This window comes from Lingula anatina, chromosome 3 (genome assembly GCF_051362555.1).
Source record: "Lingula anatina isolate TDL-2025a chromosome 3, LinAna3.0, whole genome shotgun sequence".
In the NCBI taxonomy this organism is placed as follows: Eukaryota; Metazoa; Brachiopoda; class Lingulata; order Lingulida; family Lingulidae; genus Lingula; species Lingula anatina.
Genome location: NC_141769.1, coordinates 13,805,421 through 13,829,006, shown reverse-complemented (window position 1 = coordinate 13,829,006; position 23,586 = coordinate 13,805,421). Strand labels below are relative to the sequence as shown.

General features: G+C 33.0%; 1 protein-coding gene across 5 annotated transcripts in view; it reads right to left on the bottom strand.

Annotated features, from left to right (window-relative positions):
- Positions 1-23,586, bottom strand: part of LOC106170041 (voltage-dependent calcium channel type A subunit alpha-1) — a 150,133-nt gene that overhangs the window by 41,724 nt on the left and 84,823 nt on the right. For all 5 annotated transcript variants that reach the window (XM_087008330.1, XM_087008325.1, XM_087008327.1 and 2 more), the window contains exons 14-25: positions 20,734-20,821; positions 20,368-20,495; positions 19,341-19,453; positions 18,963-19,072; positions 18,480-18,611; positions 16,338-16,413; positions 13,441-13,561; positions 13,162-13,262; positions 12,279-12,335; positions 9,454-9,486; positions 4,969-5,138; positions 3,158-3,211 (exon numbers count right to left, since the gene is read on the bottom strand). In XM_087008330.1, coding sequence (XP_086864456.1) covers positions 3,158-3,211; positions 4,969-5,138; positions 9,454-9,486; positions 12,279-12,335; positions 13,162-13,262; positions 13,441-13,561; positions 16,338-16,413; positions 18,480-18,611; positions 18,963-19,072; positions 19,341-19,453; positions 20,368-20,495; positions 20,734-20,821 — 1,183 coding nt within the window. The remainder of the gene's footprint in view (positions 1-3,157; positions 3,212-4,968; positions 5,139-9,453; positions 9,487-12,278; positions 12,336-13,161; positions 13,263-13,440; positions 13,562-16,337; positions 16,414-18,479; positions 18,612-18,962; positions 19,073-19,340; positions 19,454-20,367; positions 20,496-20,733; positions 20,822-23,586) is intronic.

Genomic DNA, 23,586 nt, shown 5'->3' with positions numbered 1-23,586 from the left:
TCTACTTTGAAACAAAACAGCTCAACTAACTCCTTTTATGATGATTAAAATCCCTCTTCACTAAAGGAAAATGGGTGACTTAACAAATCAAATCAAAGAAATCTGTGCAATAGTACAATATCACCTTTTCAACCAATAAATAAATAAATAAAATGGACTTTGTTAATCACTTATAACTGAAAATGGTAGGATTTTTTGACCATACATATTTGATTATCATTCTCAAAAAATAACAAGACAAATTAAAATATGGCATGTTTAGAGAAGTTATTTTAAACTAATCTTGAAAAGAACCATAAATGAAAGAAATGCTCAGCAAACAAATGTCTTTGATTTCAGATGGCAAGTATTCACAAATTGAAGTTAATATTCAATTTGATAAATTAAGGAAAGTCGTTTTTGTGCCTTGAAATTAAGGGAAATCCAGTGTGATTCCATACATTTAAAGTATATCACACCAGGTCCCCCATACAAAATATAACAAAAATACTTTCTGTAGATTCCTTCGCTATGAAACATTGCCCAACTGGATTTTAACTCTATCATAATCTAATTTAGTTACAAATATCCAAATCTGATTGCTGAGCAAAGCACAAGTTAAATCAGTAGTCCTTTGATCTACAAAATCAAGGCAGGGATGAGTCACCTCTTCTATTGGTAATCACAGTGTCAGAACATAATTGTTTATTGCAATGGAGTTTACATGTATAACATAATGGTTTCTGTTCAGACTTACACTGGGAAACTTTATTCTGTTGACAAAACTGAACAAAATCTAGATAAGAGTATTTACTGTTTTTTTTTTTCAGAACTGAATTCTTATACATATCAATTTCACATCAACAGGAATCAATATTTTTAAGGGATTTAGGAGAAATTATGAGGTCAACAAGTTTGGTTAATTAAAACTTTTCTCTATGACATCATTATAGCATAATATCATACTCAATTCTTGATGAAAAAAATAAAAAGATATGCTTTTTTGTTTTATGTATTCTGAACAGGTACCTTCATATATAAGTTTGGAAGACAAAACAGGACAGGTAAACACACCAAATTATATGAACAGACAATTCAATGGGTACAGCACACGTATAAAAAAATAGGCAATGCATGCTGAAAAATAACATAAAATAAAATAATGTAAACAAGTATAAAGGCAGTTGTGATCAAATGGAACAATAATTCGCTTTCATGTACCCTTTTCTGTTTAAACAGATAAGCCAAAATACAAACTTCCGAAAACAATTATTTATAATAGCTGGAATAATGTTCCATCTGTCAGTTGTGAAATACGTAGTGTATCAAGCATCGAGGCACTTGTCTAAGCTGTCAAGGTGTATAGCCATACTCAGTTTGAAGCTGGTAAGAGAATCCAGGAAGAAAACCTTTCAGAAGGGGTGGACAAATAGCAGCTTAGATGGCATATTCCAAAAGAAATATTACCATGGGCCAATTTATACATCATGTTGCATTTTTGCTTTCTTCCAAATCTTAACTTTGTGGGAATCTATCTCTGCATACAAAAAACATCTTTTGACAAGGTGTTTACCTAAAATTCAACCAAAGATCAGAATAACCAGGTAAAAACCCTGAAAAAGGCTATACCAGCCCCATTTGTTGCAGTAACATTTGATTTATAGCAAAGCATGGCTTCTTTTATTTATAAGGAAGATGATAATTTGTGGCAGGCCGTTTTACATATTCATCCACCCTTTCTTCTTCAGGCAACGTTACTGGACCCCCCCTTGATAGTGTCAGTAGCACATCTGAGCCATGAAGAACTGATGTTGTGGATGGATTTCAACACAACTCAATAACTAAGATTGTGTCCACATCTAATTTAGTTGATAAAATAATAATAATAAAAGAACGACACGTATATTTGGTGGTGAGAATTTCAGAAAGCGTCATCTAATGAGAATGTTAATAATAATAATAATAATTATGTTTAGGGCGACTCAAGTTCACAAATCACATGGTCATAAATATATATATATATACATAAAAAGTGCAAATGTATATACATATACAAATATAAATACAGGAGTTCTACTGAAAAACTGAACTGAAAATTTGTGGTTTCTGAAACTGAAAAAAATTCAAAGAATGAAATTGACAAACCGATTGAATGATAAAAGTCTACAGCCACATAAGGCATAAAACAGCCATTCCCTGAGGATTCTGCTTGTCATTGTGCCCCACTGAGCATTTCATGGTCTGGCCTTGGAGTTGACACTCTCAATTCTGAGGTACTTATAAAAAATATCCTAAATTTTCTCCTTATTATTCATTTACGCAGCTTTTAACACATTTTTATCACCAAAATAGACATTTTAATTTCATTCATGTTCTGAAATTAATTAATTTGATAGTGTAGTGTTTTTACAAAATTTAGTGAAGCAAAGATGGCATCAAAGGTACTATATTCATTTTTCATAGTTTGTGCAGTAATTTAAACAATTCACAAATCGATAAATAACCAGTTACTTATTAATATCTATTTGTTTATCTAATAATTCATTTATCTATTTAGGTTTTATTTAGAAACTACTTATCTATCCATCACTTTTATGGCAAATTCAAGGTAAATTCTTAATGCACACTCAAATTCATTCACTACACAATACTCTTTTTAAAAACTGAAAATATTCAAATCCTTTACACAACTTTCCTGGCCCTATTGCTGTTCTATAATATGTTTTAAAAAATGGGTCAGAAAGGCACAATGACAAGTATGAAGTCAGATCCAGCAGTACCTGGCTGTCATATTATCACACAGACTCAGGCCAGTACAGGGCAGAAAGGAAGACATTTAAAACGTTTCCTGCATTTTGGTAGATTTGGTACTTCTCTAGTAAATAGCAGAAAATGTATTTAATTTGAGATGTTGAAAAAAAAATGGAGAGACAAAGATATAAGGTTAAGATAATGGAAGTATGTAATCTAAACTATTTTTATATCGACTCCATGCTATATTTACCATCAGAAATAAACTAATTCATTATAAAATAAATCAATAGAAGGATTTCTTTAAAAATGTCAAAATTTGCAATTCATACTAAATCCAATTTCACAGCAAACAGTTTTTGTATGTGTTCATTTGTGCTCTGTACTATTTGGATTAAATAGGTGTAAAAGACGCAGATAGTGCTACCGATCTCGGTTGTAATCGTCCGCCATGATCTTCAACACAATCTCATTATTGTAGCTGCAACGAGACGCATGCAGAACTTGTCATCATAAACTTGAAGACAATAAAAACAGCACATTGGAATATCAGAGCCAAAGACATGGTGCAGATGTTCAGTATGGGGAGCTCTATGTACCAGCATTTCTTTATGTTGACCCCCACCTCAAATAAAAAATTCTCAGTGATTTATAAGAACAATTATTATATTTTCAAATAAATAAATAAAATGAAAAGAAATCATTTGTTGTGGATCAATCTTATCAGAAGTGTACTATCACATGGTAATTTTGTTGGAGACTGTATTCCATTTCATTATAGTTTATCTAATTATTTGTGACTAAAAACACAAAAAAAAAACAGCTGCTACATAATTTTACAAAGCCTGAATGAACTTCAAAATTTTCAGGTATTTCTGCTCCCCATGCCCTTGGCTCCAAACAACAATCTCCATACTATTCATCATCCTCCATTATTCTTTCAAATGTTGTTTTATCACTGAGGAAGATGGAGAATAGTTGAGCATCAATTATGTTTTTTGTCACTGAATGTAACAGCGACCTAAAACACTAGTGACACACCAAGTGGAGCATTTTGACCAATCACAATACAGCATCCATGACATGACATGGGCGAATTGACACATGAATATTTCAATACATAATGAGCCTCAACAACAACAAAATACAGATGCAATGCATTCTGGGTAAGGGTAATATCATAAAATGTCCAAAGCATGATATATGTTTGATAAGAAATAAGCATCAGGTACCTGAATGAAAGTGAAATGTCCAGTCATAATGATTAATTTACATGCAGTCCTTTTTCTGCCACTGGCAACAGAGCATCAAAATGACAAGGTAATTAAGACATTATCCCATGTTCCCGTACCCAAACAGCTTTGCAGTGTTCATATTGATGCAGCTCATAATTTTCCTACACTGAAAGCTGCTGCTGCCATAACGTAGATAAATACCACTCATCGTTAAATGTCTGGCTCCCCCTGGCATTATATAAGTAAATAAATTCCAATAAAGGGAGATATTGCAATATTATTCTCTTTTTGTCCTTCAAGGCAAAGTAATATTTACATACAAAAAATTCCATGTTCCAATTGGAATATCAATTTTCAAAATAAGTTATTTTAATAATGTGCTCAAACAGAATGCAAGGAATATGAATGTCCATTTGACAACAGCATTTTAGTATCAAACTGATATTTAACCCAGCAGCATTCAAAACAGCATAACTAGGGAACCAGACAGTTTCCATTTGCCAATATAGCAGTGTTTAGCGGCTGACAGTCAGCAAGTCTCACAGAGGACAGAGTAACCATGGTTACCCGTAGCAACCTCATGCAACAGTATATGATACAGAGGATATGTTGGACATGTGAACCTTAATAATAATAATATAATAATAATAATAATATCAACATTGGCATGTCCTTGGGGATGGCAAACAAATTAACAATGTACATTATCCCACAACCACTGGACTTCAGACATGGGACTATCAAGACAATATCAACATTTTTTCTTTTTTTGTAAGGTGATGTACAGCATGATGTTATCAGCTGCATAAACCAAGTTCATTGTAAAGATAATCTTCCCTCTTACTGAAACGATCAATCCAATCATTGTAGTCTTCCTACTTTGGCTTACTGACCTAGCATTACCTTTCAGTACACTTAAATACTGAGAAGGAATAAAAAAAAGATTCTGTATGAAAGCTAACAATTATACAATAAGCAGCCAATCTTTAGCAAGCCAACTTACAAGTTGAATGCACCCCCTCCTTTTGGTTGTTTTGGATCCTGGTTATTGGGTGGGGAAGGTGGACATATGTTCACCTGGGGAGGTTCAATGCCCACAGCCGGCACTCTGAACTTGTCCATCTGCATGTTCCCCATGCCCATCCCAGTCTTGTCCAGGTCCTCTCTACGCATCTAAAAATCACAAAATGTACAGTTATTGATGAGAGAATATACCCCTACATACATACCTGGGCAAATTTCTTTTCCAGATTTCTATGGTACTTAATTTCATTATGAATCCCCAACATAGCATTTCCTTAATTTTCAATCAAATTTTAAGTTTTATGTTATTATGTTCCAAAACACCATGTTAAACTAATTGAAAATGTCTGTAAATAGCATCAACCATGTAAGTACATCACAATTGTGTTCCTTGCCTTATACCATAATAGGTATTATAAATCAAACAGCTGTTCGTGATCTAGCGCCATGGATTTATGATCGCACATGTTGAATTAACGACTCAAATTTCAGCACAAATTTCAAGTGCATTACCCCTGTATTAATACACAATATGAATAAAAGATTATAGAAATGCAATTAGATTAAGTTTGATTTGTTTTGAGGCTTTTTGTTATTTTCTCTATTGATAAAGCTATTTTATGGCAAGAGGAGAAAATGTCACTTTTTTGACTTGGAATCTATGATGTGCAGTTTATGCCAAACTGAAAATAGAAAAGGAGTTCTTATGTTAACAGTGAGAGACCCAGATGAAAGTTGACCAAAATGTCTGTGCTCCATAATGGGACGCTCACAACAAGTATTTTTGTGTTTGCACCATGAAACAGCAGCTCAACTCATTAGTTCTATGTTCACGATCACATATGTTTGGCTCAAGATGACAAATAGCTATTACTTTACATGTTCATTAGGCCTGTATGACTAGACCTTGTCTTTTTGAGAACTGTTATATTGTTGATGCTTCTTGTAAACGAAGATTTGGATGCAAACATTAAATGAAAAGATACATTTTTTAAACAAACTACATCCGTTTACAATTAGGCCTTATATGCCAAGCATAAGACTGGAAGGTAAACTATTAACTGTAAAGCACTGCTGCATATGCTACACCTATCTGGCTTAGTCTATGCATTTACTTTAAACCACACTAACTTTCAAAATATGATAAACAATATCAATACGTAATAAGAAGTAGCATTTTAGTTGTAGCTGCTTTAGTTAGTCAAGAGGAAGGTTTACCATATGGGCCCCATTTCACTTAGTTCTCATTTATCAATTTTTTTTTTTTTTTTGCTCAACTGAACTTGGAGAGCCATCTTCTTGAAGCCAAATAAGCCAAAACTGTCTAAGACCAACTGGGCCACAATATATGTAACTGGAGCTGATATACAAAAATAAAATATACAACTCACCACTGGTTAATTTAATTTTAATTTAATTTTAAAGATAACAAAAATGATGTTAAAGTTCCTTTAATTCTTACTGAAATGGATCGTAGTCTGCGTAAATATTCTTAGTGCATTTAGCTGAGACTGCAGGATTTTGTATTTTGTTCTCTTTGTGAAATGGACCCCCTTGGACCAGCATCACAATAGATTCATTGTCAAAAGTTGAAATTAATCTTTAAGACCAGGGAGTAATGAATTAAAAGACCAATAGAATTAAGAGACTGACTGTTTAAAACAGACCCTTTTACTTTTTTTCCAACATCATATTCATATGGACAAGCACTGGTAACTCTCAGAGCAAATTACAGTATACCAAAGAAGTGTAATCTATAAATTTAAATTTGGGTCCAGCTTTTGACCCTACATCTTTAAATTAATTTTGTGAAATGGGTCCCTGGTAGAATAAAGACATTTGTTCAATCAGTAATAATCGGTAATCTTCTCTTTAAACGTATAGTAGGGTGTGTGTGTACATGTAGCCATATTCTAAAACTTAATTAATGCTGAGATTATCTTATCATATTTCTGAACAACTAGAACTGTTTACATATAACTGCAGTTTAATTGATCAACCAGAGTTTCAGTATCCTATAAAGTAACAGCAACAGTTACAAATGCTGAGCAAAGGAATCACTTTCATAGCTTTGGAAAGGGTAAGATCAAGAGATACAGGGCCTGTTCAGAACCAAGTTGATCCATAGACCAACTGATATGTGGATCAAATATGGACGACCCACATGAAAGCTTTCCACATAATGATTTCTCCAGGGGATTACATGGCAAGCTTTCAAGTGGGGCTGTCATATTTGATCTGAGGATCAGTCAGTCAGTGGATCAGTTAGTTCGCAGATCAACTTGGTTCTGCACAGGCCTTTACACTTGACAATTTTGATATAAACTTTGAGTTCACTGAAGGTCTACAAGAGCTGCATGGGTGAGATTACACTGGTGGTTCTACGGCTAGTGAAAGCAAAGCCTACATATCAGAGAAACTACGTTGCTACTAATACAGTGAGTTAACTAGTCCAACAGTGAAAGTTTACCTTAGAGTGTGCTATCTTAACAGACCATGCAATAAGGAATTTCTTACAAAAGGTACTCAATGTAATCCCTCATAGACTAAATTCCCACAGATTTAGATCAATCCATCTGGATTGACCCAACTCCCTGGGGGTTCAGGCTAAATTGCTGTAAGCTCAAGAGGCTTCGTCACGCCTACCGAATCAGCTATGGGATAAAGATAATTACCCCCTAACAGCTTTACTAGGCGTGACAGACATTTAAGCCAGCCAAGTTGACAGCAATTTAGTGAGACTACCCAGGGGGATAGATCGATCTAAATATCTGTGGGAATGGTCTTGTAGTGTGTTGAATAGAAAACATCATCGTGAGGGCTGCTCAGAATAAGTTCAGTCAACCTAGCTAGTGCGACCCAACTCCATGGGGATTCCAGCTAAGTGAGAAAGATGCATATTAGTCTGTTCATCTGATTGCATTCAGCAAGAGTCCCTGTGGAGTTCCAGGAAACTACCAGTAGGTCAACATAACTCATTCTGAACAAGGTCTGTCAAGACAGTACTTGCTCACTAATTAAAGCTGTCACAAATTGTCTGGCAACATGGCAATAATTACATATAGTCCTTATGTTAACATATAAACAATGATATCAGCTCAAACTCACTTGACAGGAAAGTTGCTTGATTTAAATTCATTTCAAGTGGGACAGTTCAACTGTGGTGTCATTTAAAATAATTATTATATATATGTCATTATTCCATAGATTCAGAAGTACATCACATTATAATGAAACAATTTGTTTTTGTGTTTTTATGGAAATATTACTAATGACATGAAAAAATTCCATGTCATTAATCGGTGTTTTTTGTCAAGAAATATTAAAATGACATCACATTTGAATATGCAAACACATTGGCATCAATCAGCAATCAATTCGGAAAACACTTCAAATATGAACAAAAATGTAACTTTCAATAACAATTGATTTCAAAAGAGAAGAAAATGGGTCCAATAATCCCTAGAGGCACATAATTCAATGCTTGGTTTTCTTAACAAGCCATCAGTATAGATTTTTTACCTTCTTGGGATTCTTTTCTTGCCTATATGTTTGCATATACATCCTAATACATTTATGGATCTACATGTATTGAAGTAATGACTCCTATATTTGTGACTTCAACACTGTGTATGCCACATGTTGGTGTTAAACATACATCTTTAAATGTTACTCTAAACAAAAACAAGACAGGAACTACTGAATCAGATTACATCTGGATTTCATTCTAATCAGCTTTTATAAACTATACAATTATGTTCAGACCAATTTTAAAGCTAGACTGGTGGTCGGTAGAAGTCACTAGAAGTCAACAAAATAATCCATCAAGTCTGAGGCCAATGAGGTATGTCATCTTTGCTGAGCTTCCTTATATCGCCCTGGAATTCAAGCTTTATTGGAAACTCAACTCAAGAAGCAACATGCCACAGACATTTCCAGTCATTCATTTCAATGGAAACAGCAGAGTCATGTTGATTATGGAGGTGCATCACCCCAAAAAATAAATAAATAAATACTCTAAAACTCAGTTGTCTGACATAGGAATCCTGCTGAATCAATTGCATTGCGGTAGCTATCAAATATTATACCTAAAAACAGTTCAGTTTAAAATTGGTCTGAAAGTGGCTACAGAATTACATAGATTACATAAACTATATCAGTACAGATGTTGAAAGAACATGTATATATATCATGGCTAAGATAACAGATGGGATGGCCAGACAACGAATTAGGAATCATTCCCATAACCCCATCATACTAGGAAGATTGATCTATATCTGAAGGGATTCTTGCTAAATTGCATTCAGTTTAAGCGTGCATGAAAGTTAATTACTCCCCCTAGTAGATCAGTGGGTGTGACAGACATTTAAGACACTTCAACTGATTGCAATTTAGCCAGAATCCCCTTGGAGTTAGATCAATCCTGCTAGTACAAAAGGTTTATGGGAATCCAGTATTAGTGTACCTGTAGGTCAAAGTAATTTCCCTCATATATCCCCTGAAAGTAACCAAGACAATAAACAATATGTAAAAAAATGCTCACTGTGTATTGTTTTACAAATATGAATAACCAGCATAAACATCCTGTTTGTAGAGCCGTCAATGATGACTTTATATGTGAAACATGATCTTTGAAGGATCATTCCTGATAATGTTTTATACGTAATTGACCAAGAGGAACAGAAGCATGTATCCACTGAAATGAAATGTCCTGCAACTTTTGATAATTTTACACAGTACACAGGTTTTGAAAACTGATATCTGATCCAAAAGCTAACACTGGACAAATTGAACACAAAAACATTCATGATTTCAACTGACTAAATGGTTATAAAATTCAGTCAATATTAAATTAAAAAAAATCCCCCCACAGGAAAAATACATTTAACTGTCATATATCAACATCGTTATCTTTTTTTCTAATTTTGGTCAGCAATGCAGTGAGGTAAATACAGGCAAATTAAAGTTTTGTATTAAAGACCAGCACAGTGATCTTATATCTATATACACAATGTAACAAGGTGCACTAAGTTCTAATCTATAAAAACTAACAGCTAAGAAAAGGAATGACTAGGTAGACATATTTCTCTAATAAGCATTTGTTCATTATGTAACTGTTAGTATATTTATCAACATAAAGCAGCTGTGCAGTCATCTAATTTGGGGGCACTACTATAAAAATGTACACAATACAACACTGTAATCAAGGAAAGTGCTGATACCTGAAAGTAATAACAATTGAATGCATACAGACAAATATGATTCACCCTTTTTGAAAAATAAAACTCTTAAAATACTCAGTTAATTTCATTTCATAAAATATTTTTTCATTTTGAAAACTGTATACGAGTTCCAAAAAGTCATAAGTATAGGAGTTTGAAATTTGAAGGTTGTATGTTATCCCAAATAAAAAATAACACATACTACATTGAACACGACATCCATAAGACCAAACTAAGCAGTTAACTTGCTCTTTAAAAATTATAAAATTATTACTGGTTAATAGTCCTCAATGTGATCAGTCACATTCTTGATTACATTGAAGATTACCTTGAAAATGTCAAGGTGTCTTCTGACATGTTAATAGGTAGAATGCTCTTTAACAAGTGGAAGATGGACATAAGATCCAGTTTGAATGAAGCCCAATCTACACTGCTGTTAGAGTATAAGCCTACTAAGTAAGTGAACTATATTACAACATGTACTACATCATGCTGCACAATACTAAGTGGCACAACACTTAATAAAGCCTCTAGGATCAGACTAGCATTAAGACTTTTCACCAAGTGCTACATAATCACATTTTAGCCACAGGTTTGACTTAAAAGAATCTTATTTGATAATTCTTTACCAATTTACCATGGAATTGGTGGAAAATGCTTATTTTGTTAAAACATTTATTATATGCTAGTTTGACCATTGAACTCCATGCCACACACAACTACATATCATGCTAATTACAAAACAGGTACATCTTATAATTAGAATGTTTATAAATAGAAATTATAGGAAACAAGATATTAAATAGTGATTATTATTATATCAGTCAGAATTTCATATTTTAAATCTTTAAATAAAAAGACCTAAAATAAATGAAAATGTTGAATTAGTTCAAAGATGATAAAGACACTACAAATTAGTTAATCAAGATCAAAGTACCTAGCAATGCAGGCAAAAATTGTCCTTTGCTGCTCTTAATAAAGAAGCTGAGGAAGTGTACAACTGAATCTTGCATGGCTAGTCTAAAATGGTATGACTTTTGTAGTTACAATGACTTTTGTAGTTATAATGTGATTTTGTAGCCTTGATCTGGTTTATAATCCAAAATGTTATGATCATAGGTTTTTCAAAGAAAATCTAATTGCGTTCAAATAATTATAACATATCTTGACCCAACTACTTAAATGTGGGCAATTTATTTTCCACTTCCACAATTTTTGATACTTCCAATATTGAAAATTAAAAAACCAAATTTAAGAGATAGTGTCAGCCTTCAAATGACACTTAAAAGTTAAATTCAGGTGTACTATAATGTGATGTTGCTTAGCCTATAGTAGAGAGCAGTTTAAATCAATGTGAAATGAATCTCTGAAAAAGAGGAAGAAATGACAGAGAAACTGAAATCAATGTGTCACACAGGAGACCACTACAACACACACATAGAACTTAACAGCACATGGACGGCGGGAGAAGACCCAGTTTTGGCAAAAAAAATCTCGAACAGCAAATTAACTGATGTTTGATAAATGCAGAGAGTGGCTTGTTGATCTTCATGAACTTTAACCAAAACTGGTTAGCGGCAGCCAATATGGATTTGGTATGCAACTTAATGCCTGCAAAAGAGAACAAGGTTTGTTGCAGAGCGACAACCTGACCCCAACAGTACATCAAAGTTGTGTTTCCAGAAAGGTTGTGCAGGCCTAACTCAAATTCATTTCAGTAGGCAATTTGATTATGACTCGAACTCACTATTTGGAACAAAGTAAGTCCCTCTGATCTCCACTCATCACCAAAATACTGGAACTGTAGCCAAAATAAGTAGTAGGCTTGGCTAACTATAGTGAGATGATGACAATCCCATTTAAATTAACCCCACTTGACTGCAGTTAAAACTTGGATAAGGTGCATAGAAGAGAGGGCTTGTTTTACAATTCTGAACATAAGTCAAATTCAAAGATATATAAACCCCCCTTCAATTTCCCCCCATTTAAAATGTTTCTGGTCTTCTCCCACCAATCCTCACTGTCTACAGTGAACACACAACACTCAATGATGCAATCATTTCTGCACCTTCTGATCGGCATTGCCGAACTCTCCAGCCATCTGCTTCTTTACTTCTTCTCGACGCTAGAAAGAACAAGACCACACAGCATTTAACGCCAACAAGTAGCACTTGTTGGTCATGTGACAAGACAAGACAAAAGAATCACCTGCGTCAGTTGCTGTTCTTCTGCTAAATGGTCCCATATTTTAAGTTAATATCTTATCTTTTAGGCAAAATGAATCGTTGCACTGAGTTTTCTGTTTTAAATCCTAAAGCTGCAAGCACACTAGAAATTATCAGATATCAAAAAGTGGTATGTTTTGTTAATTTTAAGAGGTTTCAAAGAGAAGAGAAGTACACCCAGAATTTCTAGAAAATATAGACCATGCATTTGGTTAAATTCTACTCTAAATTTAACATTAGCTGGGTATATATATATATATATACGGAATATATATCTGTATACATGCATGGGTACGTCCACCTAAATTGACCAAAAGCACATATCACATATCATTCATTTGCTAAACAATATCAAAAGCTTGCTCTAACTCTAGAACTGCTTCATATAAAAGCTTGGTTAAACATTGGATTGCACTCTAAACCATGTAAATATACACAAATACTTTCTATCATCTATTCTAGGTGGCAATTTTTTGTTTCAAATTATTGAGGTGACAGTCTCTTAAAATATTACAATATATATGTACTAGGTTTCTAAAAGTATTTGGTTCCAAAATCAGAGACACACCTCAGCTGACTTTTGGGATAGAATTTTTCTTAGCTTGAAAAATTGATGAAGTATATACTCAAATTTCCTGTTACTATAACAATATTTGAATGCCTAGGGTTTCTTAATATTTTGATCACTAGAAAACTTTTAACCTAGCAGAGGGATCCATTACATACCTTTGCTCCTTCATCTTCTTCCTCCTCCTCAGCAGCTGTGAGCTCTTGAGCATTTGCCAGGTTGTCAACGGCGATAGCCAAGAAGACATTTAATAGAGTATCTGAAGGATTCAGTTAAGGAAAGAGGACAAGAGCACAAAATATAAAACTAATATTCTGATAAATTTATCTTAGTGAATATTATACATATTCTCAAAAATAATAATTTTTGTCATTTACAGGTACTAGAATGAATATTTGATATCTGAAACTATTTCACCATTGAGCAAGTAAGGATACAGTTACCAAATAGCACCAAAACAATGAAATATGAGCAGTACCATAAGCCACCCCCTTTGACTCCACCTCTGGAGACAATTCCATTGTACATCAACACATTCCAGTCCTCTCCAGTGAGGATCTGAAAGAAATAATATCTTACCACTACAAGTACTGCCATTAAGGATAAATATTCCAAATAAAAATCAAAAACGTACAGTGTACATTTATTATCATTAATAAGTGAATTGCCTCGTTTGATGATTGTTTAATATACAAACAACATTCAAATACAAGTTCTCAATGAATCCAAAAAAACACACTTAAAATATTAAATTGACATATATATTTTTTAAATTTATTATTATTGAATTCTATAAAAATAGAAACAAACTGTCCAAGCAATCCCAGTTTATAACTAGTCTACATAATCATCCAGTGAACAATCTTCATAAAACATGCACTATATAGTGTCTGCATCCAACATAATGCCAGCACATTTATGTGTATATATTCAGAGACTGACATACAATCATGCAAAAATAACAAAAACAATGAAGCATTTGCAGAAACTGATATTGGTAAGAAGGATGAACATATAACATAAACAGTAAAGAAAATGTCTCTGCAAGCCAGGAGGGTAAAAAAATGTATATTTACCCAATGAGCTAATTACCAGATGTATATTTTGATACATGGGAGATCTACCTGTTTCATTATGCTCAGCCTGTTGGAAATTATCCAAATTAAAGCCAACCCATAAGGCTGATTGAATGAAAACAGTGTGCACATGAATATGGCCATTCTTATATACAATGCAGAAAGGCTGCACGCATCCTCCTCCTGGTTATTCAAAAAAAAGTACAGGGAATCATTTGGGCCATACATCTATTGATTTGTCCATAAATTCATTTCTCTCAAATCAGTGAATTGAAGCCTGATATTATACAATTCCCAAGAGTACTTCACTCTATGTAAACTATCATCAGACACATGCCAGCAGTTATTCCCAATCTTATGCCAATCTAATGTGAAACTATGAAACCAACTATAAACAGGGATTTTGGATAAAAATCAATAATTACACACCAGCTGATAGAAACTGAATGACAAAGCTTTTCAGATGAGAAATTCCTGTTTTCGATTGAAAACATAAGGACACCTGGATGAGGAGAAGTAAATTACCATTGCAAAAAAAAAAAAAAAAAAAAAAAAAAAAAAAAAAAAAAAAAAAAAAAAAAATTTTACAAAGTATGACATATTTACAAAGCAGACATGAATATAAAGAACAAGGGATTTGAGAAAGGACCAGTAAGGCCCAAGTCAGGGCCAAAAATCATCAGGTCTCAATCAGTCCTTCACTACACCATCAAATAGAACAAAAGATTTTGCCATTAAGGTCAAAAGGCTGCATGCCTTTGGAGTACAGAAACAGGAACTACTTCACAAAAGAACTACAAGACAAAAGTCTGTCTAACCTTCAAAGGCTAAACCTTTTAGTCTTATAAGAAATATATGACTGTATGATAAGTGAGAAGAGAATTTTACCAAAATAACTATATTCCATGCATAAATTATAGTTTCACTCTCTGAATGGTGAAATTATTGAGTTCTTTTGTGAAATGAGTCCTTTGACGTCATAGTCAGATAGCTATAGTATTTCAAGAGCAGATGTAAGTGACCATGACGCTCCAAAATTTTCACATCGATAACTGTATTCATGTTTTTCTGTAACAGTAATAATTAATAACAAAAGACTAAAGTAACCAGTAGACATGAAGGGCACATATATGTATTGGTTTTTATGGAAACTGAGAGGGGAACAGAAACAAGTTAAATTTGTTACTACAGTGGTACACTGAGGATAAGCAATGCAGACACACATCGTTGGACATCGATTGTATGTTTTCCATGGTAACAGTAGTTTTTACCCACTGAGGTGTTAAGATCAAGATGGAAGATGGTGTCTTGGATGAGGGGGGGGGGCATTTTGATCATGAACCATGCTCATTCAGAATGATCCTAAACCAAATTAATTTAATCAAATATATAGCCAAAAGGCCAAAAAAAATGTTTTTTCCATTTTACAGCAAGTGTATCCAGTACTTTATATTCAGTGCTGTTGTTTTATTTTGTTTGAATTTGTTCAAGTTGCCTTTCACCAGAATTTACTTACTGTTCATACTAGATTATACAATGATATTCAATTTCTATAGTTAAAAATCTAAACACAGATGTTTAAACAAAAGCCTTTTCACATCTAGCATTATGTCTTCGTAATACAGCTGTTTAAGTACAATTTGAGAGGTTTACCATGCATTTACATTACAGGGGACTTTACTCCCTTTCACAAATTCTATACGAGTTTGCTACCTGCTGTAATTTGCAGTGAAAAGTGGCTCTATTTAGGTGAATTTTATGTAATAACCAATGTTTTTATAAATTTAGTTCTCAATTTCTCAAAACATATGGTAACCTTTACAACTGTATCACCCAGAAAATACTTCATGTGAAAAAGGCCCGTGGACACAGTGGAGTGATATTGACATATATCTATTCTTCTGTAGTAGCAAAAATATTTAATCAAAACAGCTAAATCTTTGATTTAGGATTGGAACCTAAGAGCATGGTGCACATTTATTTTTACTTCTTTTGTGCATATTTCTGTTTTGTATAGAATGGCTATAAGAAAAACCTTAATCTAGTTTGCCATACATTTTCAAATTTGTAAGTATGTTGGAATAATATTAAGGGTGAGAACTATTTTCAATACAAAAAAATTTGGTTTTATGTATCATAAACTGTGAAAATAAAACACTTTTACAAATAACACCATCTCCCACATGACCTTGACTTTGTTTCATAAAGGCATAATTATGTTACAATTTAGTTCCTGTCAAATTTCATCAGATGTGTACCTGAAATACTGTCAACAAGGCAATGGGGAAAGTATCAAAATTAAGTTGAGGCCGGCCGTCTGGAAGATCATTCCATCTGCAGGACGAAAGATAAATAAAAATGAAAAAAGATAACAATATTGACAATAATGGTAGTTAAAAACATCACCAACATATCAAAACCAAACGGAGGCACGCAAACCGAGAGACACCCTGAATTTTAAACAAAACTATAAATAAAACTGAACTAAGAAAGAAATATCATATTAGTGACCCATCACACTTCCACCACAAAAATATGACCAAGCAGCATTTTGGATATTTCAGACTTTTTTATTCCAAACAATTTTAAATAAGATTTGTGACAAAATTAGTTGAGAATGATATGTTCAATTTTGTTTGAATTAGTTGATACCAAAATATCTGCTTCATCATATCCCAAAATTAGTGCATTCTAAAACTAATTATAACAAGAAGCAGTTTTGTATGTCAAGTCTGTATCTTTTTGTTTATCAAATATGACAATGATACTAAATTTTTTACAAAAATATCACAAATTTAAAACAATTCTTTTTCAGTCAAGATAAAAGGTGTTTCAAACATTTAGTTTTTCAAATATAATAGCAATTGACAAAAATTTCTTTGCTGGAGGCCTTTTGACATTTTAAACGACTTGAAAATGTAATTTGCGGATATTAATTAACATTTCTTTATATGTCATAATGGTTTCAAAAAGACAAGTTACATAAAATGCTTCTCATTTAAGGAAAACTTGTTGGTGGCTTATATTAGGTTTTGCACATGTGGTTTCAATGCCATTTCCAAGTATGGTCATTGTCACCATATATGGTACTAACTGGAACTAAATCACTTCTATATATGGAAGATATGAGGTGCAATGTGCGAGGCAACTATCTCTACCTGGAACACGGACATAACTGCCATGAAAAAAGTATCAAAGTGCATTGGAGGCCGTCCTTCCTCGAAGTTCATTCTACAGGCGGAAAAATAGCAGAAATGATGGAATATTAATGTATGCAGTTTTATAATGTAATACATCCAACTCAGAAGATAAACTTCTATATATATGTTTACAAATTAATATACAAACTTTGTTATTTATCTTTGGTACTTTAACAACCAAGCCTCAATATAATAATTTTTCATGAGAGGTTTTCAAAAACATATTTTTAAAATATATTCCCTATATCTTCTGTGTTGGTATATCACAAATTGGAGCCAAGGTGTAAAACCCTCATACCAAGGTGAAAATGTTATACCTAGTTGGTCAAATGTTACAGCTACAGGCAATGTCTCCAACTGAAGTATTATCCTTTACTAACTGACCCTGAAGCGTTTTCCTTTTTCTTTGCATATCTGAGGAACATAACAAACAGGGAGGCTTTCCATATTCATAAATAATAAGATATTATAGCTGAAGATTTCTGGTTTGATAGTTAGATTCTCTTGAACTGGCAAGACTTAAAAAGTTGCCCTTGAATTCATGACAAGATGTTTTTCTAGGAACAATTTACAATCATTTTAGTTATGAACACCTACGTAATTTTCTGTTCCTCAAATATGTCAATCAAAGGATCAGCCAAAGAAATATGTAAATTAACTCACCTTTGACAGGTAAATATGCATGTTTACTTTTCAATTTTACTTATAATAGATTATCCATGAAATTTTATCAAAATATATATTATATTACCTTTTTACGCTGTTCATCTTTAAAAGATTATATCACCACATCAAGATGTATTAATCATTTACTACACTTTTGCAATAATAAAAATATATGTGTGTAAAACTTCTGAAATAACTGACAGTTATGTAACTTATATGTATATCAGATACCCTGTTTCACTTCTGGTCAGAAAATAACCCATAATGACTAATCTTACCTCAAAAAGTGACTGCAACATCATTTTCATTATTAAATACATTTCCAAAGTATTCAATGCCCTTTCCCCCACTTTTTATTAAAAATAGCAAGGAGGCAAGTTGGTAAGTTACATTTCAACAACTTTGAATCGATTCTTTTTCAAAAAAACTTAAAATTGATTCTACAGAATATAGATTATCTATATATATGTCAAAGGTTGCCCCCTTATCCTCCTTCCATCATCTCCCACAGCCAACCCCTAGCTAAATACTTACTCTCCTCCAAAGAGCTGCATCCCCAGTAAGGCAAAGATGACAATGAACAAGAAGAGCAGGAACAGCAGACTGACAATGGAACGCATACTGCTGAGTAAAGATATCACCAAGTTTCGCAAGGAGGACCAATATCTGGAACACACGTTGTAAATTATTTAACATTTGAAAACAAAATTGATATTCAATCATTTTGCTTTTTAATTGAATGCAAACTTAAAACAGGTATACAATTTTATGTGGTTGAATACATTTCCAGAACAGGAAAAGAAAAGTGAGGGACCCTAGGCCTAATTATGGATATTCTTCAATAATGATAAAAATGATGAAGGACAAAAAATCTTAAATTAAACTTTTACATATATTAGGCAAGTAAATAGCATTTTATTGAATGTCCACCAATATAAATTGAATAAAAATGTTCTAATGATGAGCACTACCCACTTTTCCTACTTTAATTCACATCATTAAAAATGAAACACATACCGTGTGACTTTAAATATCCTTAGTAATCTCAATGCTCGGAGTACACTAAAGCCAAATGAGTCCTTGGTAAACTGTGTGTAGATCACTTCAAAAATACTTCCAACAATTACCTGAAAAGTTATCAATTATAAATGATGTCTATTTACTCCTAAAGTATGCTACACTACTTTCATTTATTATACTTATATTTTGTATCATAATAAAAAAAGTTGGCAGGATATCATGTTAATGCTGTTCACAAAATTAAAAAAAAAAAAACAGCTGTCTATTTTAACATGCAGTTTTGCATACTTACAAATAATTCTATACGTTCTATATGAACAAAATGTTTTTAAACTATCTTAATGTGCTACTAAATCACATGGCAGTTGGCCTTACCACACAGTCAAAAATGTTGAAAGAAGACTTGAAATACATCCTGAAGCCTAGTCCATATAGCTTGATAAACATTTCCAAACAAAAGCAACCAAGGAAGGCATACTCTGCTCCATCTGAAAATATCAAAATCAAAAATGAAGATGTTACTTACTCTAATTTTAATACAAAGTTTGGAGATAACACATTACGTAATCCCATTTCATAAACCAAGTCTGCAAAATGTAGGTCTGCTTCCGGTTACACAAGTCATCTGGTAAAATGTCTCACCACCCAATATGCTTTTTAATGCACAGTGTTAAGCAAAATTTTTCATTTATTTATGTCCAAAACTTTGAATCATTGATTTCTTATGATAATATTGCAGGGCTTATACAATCATATTCAAAAGGATGCTGATTTAAAGAAACTTAGTCACTTTAAATGTCAAACAACATTTGTTCGGGGAAATATGACTTCATATGATGTCAACCATGGAATATCTCCATACAACAGTTCATCATGAAATTGTTATTTGCAATATTGCTTTCTGTATGGGTTTAACATATTCTCCATGGAAAATTGCACAAAGCTTATAACAGTGTTGTCTCTGGAGATAGCTTCAATATGTCAGAGACAAGGCACAGAATGCATTGACCCATGAACTTATTGATCAGCAGGGTTGTGTATGGTATGGAGAGAAATGTGAAGTAATCCTGACAATTTTGGTTGAAAATCTGCCATAAGTACAGACAAATTTGTGTCTGATTGGCTGAATTAAGTCAGTTTCACTCAATCCATTCATGTTGAAAAAATAAAAAAGAGGTAAAAAGGATCACTTGCATGTTCTTGCTGTCTTTCTCATGAGAACATGTTTATAGCTTGGATGCAATGCAAAGAATGCAAAGTTTGGCCAGACTCCCCAAAACACACACACACACACACACACACACACACACACACACACACACACACACACACACACACACAGTTTTGCAATGGTTTCTATTTTCCACTGTCCAAGTTATATAAAGGATTCTGTAATACTCACATAAAAAGGCATCCAGCCAAGCTGGCTGACCATAGTGTTCCACTGCTACACACACAGTATTAAGAAAAACAAGAACTATCACTCCCCAGTAAAATGCTTGGCTTTTCACTGCATGTCGTATAAAAAATCTGAAAGAAATTTGAATCTATTAAAAACATGTCTTCCATAGCATCCATTTAACATTGATAATTAAAATTAAAAGTGATATACTACGGATGTGCTCCCTTAGCAATATTTTTCATATTTCTTAGTCAATGCCAATCAAAGTTCAAATATTATATTACAAAGCAAAAAGCTTTTAAATATTCAGAATGTAAAATTAATGACAAAAAGCAAAGGCTTTTTTGTATTTCATTAAATACTAACCTAAATTTACGCTCTGTTCTCCAACAAGGACAGGTGTTCCTCCTTTTCCTAGGCTTTAAACCAAATGCATTTGGACTAAATGGGTTCCCTATAAAGATACATTTAAGAAAGACTTAAACGATCTTGTAATGCACAATTTTTTAAAAATTTTATAAACAAAATGATTATCTTGAATCACATGCCCTGCACATGATGAAGTAAAAAAAGTCATAACACACTTGATTGAACTGGATGAAAAATTATAACAATTTTTTTTTTGAACATTCATCAACCCTTAGTAGTAAAAGCCGTCACCTAAGAGAAATAGATAATGATGAAAAATTACCAAGTCCAGGTAAAAAAAATGTGCAATAGCTTCACCATGGTACATGTACATGTTCCATTTTGTATCACCCAATGGATCCCATTTCTGAATTAATATGTGTGAAAGCCAAAAGCTACAAGCTCTTGCATAATGATCATGATAGGCATTGCATGTTTTTCCCAGGTGATTCATATGCCCCCTTCACTGACTAATACTTATCTTTAATAAGAAAGAACATACTATCAGTACCCCAAAATACAGCTGAAACTATGCAGTAAAACAATTATATCCCTTGAAACACACTGCTTCTATGAAGAAATGAAAACATTTCCCTCTCTTTTAGTAACAAATGCATAATAGTGACCTGTATGTTATTAAATCCAATTAGAAAGGTGTGAAATCTTTTCATATGTCATCTCCAAAATAAAGAACTCTGTGGGCCTGGAGTGATGACTGAACACATTTTCCTTCAGACTTCAAGCAACTATATTTTAATATTTAAAAATATTTTAGATAATTAATTATTCAATATTGAAGATTTTTATCACGAAGAAACTTATAACAATGGTCTTGCATTGCTGTACGTGTTCTACTGTGTATCATTTTTGCACAGAAAAAATATATCCTTGGCTTAGTGTCAATCTCACCAGCCTTTGTAGTTTTGTACTTAAATCTTAAGTCAATACAATTCATAACAAGTTACAACTGGAACTGTGAAATGTAAAAAAATGTTCTACTGCTTTCATAAAATAACAATAATCTCAATGCTATGTTAATAATACATTTTCAGATCAGTACATGAATCAAATGCCTACTGAACTACCAACTTTTGGGTTATTATACTAGCTACAATAATAAAAGTATTGCTATTTTAATTCTACACAAAATACAATATATGATAAGTAGTAAGTTGAAACAATATGTAACCTAACATTATTTACTCCAAAACTAAAATCACTGGACCATCTAGGAATACTGTTAGCTTTATTGTCCACATAAATTAAACAGAGAGGGGTTACATGACTTGGCTCTAACTATAAAAGGTAACCATTTTTTTAATGTTACTTTTTCATATGGTATGACAAAAAAAACACTGCCTGTTATTAATGAGTTATACATATCAAGCCAACATCTCGATAACTAAATGCAATTAGAAATTGTTTATATGACCTTGATAAAATTGTTTTCCCATCATATAATCAAATTCAGGAAATGCAATGAAAATCTTGACCAAAAGGCATAAAATTACTTTGTTTCATGCGAAGATAAATAGTGCTGCATATCTATTTCTCACATATTTGCCCACCTTACCCTGACAATGATATGCTAAGGTCTGTAACCCATTTTACCCTTTCCAGCAATCTTCTTTTTAGTATGCAAATAATAGTTGTCGAGATGTATTACTTGAGGTAAATATATACTAAGAGAGTTAGTTTCTTTTCTTTTGGTAATTGCTAACGATGATTGTAAGAAGTGAAAGCACTGCTGCCATTGGCCAATTAAGCATAAATTACTCCAGTGATGATGGTGTAATTTGTGGATAGTTTGCAAGGGTGCATTTACAATAAAAGTATCTTACTATAGGTAGTTCGAACTTACTCTCCAGGGACTCTCGCTGAATGCAATCAGTTTAACATGCCTCTTCTTGATAACAACATACACATTTAATTACAAGCTTTTCTGTATTCTAATGAGTGACAGGAGGAGGCGTGTTTATCTATAATTCTGATTGCATTCAGCAAGAGTCCCAGAGGTGTTAGTTCGAACTACCTAGTACAATAGTTTTATTGTAAATGCACCCATAACAATGAAAAGCCTTGTTCACTCTCTGGCACAAACTGATTGTCTGTTAGACACCTTCTCCAAATGCTTAAAATAATTGAATTTGGCCAAACATATTATAGCTTAAAATGAAAAAAAAAAGCTGGTGATTTTATGAGAAAGTTGGAAACAAGAAGAGGCATTAATCTGATTGCAAGTGCTGAGCTGAATCAATTTTATTGTGCTGAATTTTATTGGGAATGATCCCTAATTCACAGGTTCACCTTTTTGATAAGAAATTTACAATAAACATATAATACTACCAAACCAGTTTAAGCAATCAGGCTAATCTGTGTTGGTTGTACTATTAATTTCATGAAAGAATTTTGAAAGGGCTTAAAACTAATTCAGAATCTCCCAAAAGAAACAAATAGTGAAAATGAATTCAATATAATTTGAATAAGAATCATTTGTGCCAGAGAATGGGCATTATTCTTAAACAAAGTACAAAACAAAGACATTTGCAGTGCTTATGTAGCCAGTACAGCTTAAAAGTATCAAGAGACAGGGGATTTATGAATGAGAGGAAATCGTAGACCAGCAGCTGTGAGAGGGCAAATCATAACCAAGCTGCTTACACTGGTAAAGCAGACTGTAAATGATGTGTTTGTAATTTCTACCGACCCCAAGTTCCAAAGCATTGACAATGACATATATATTCCATCATCAAGCTTTTCTCAGAAACATGCCTGTTATAGACAGGACAGTTTTAGGCTATGAAACCCAGG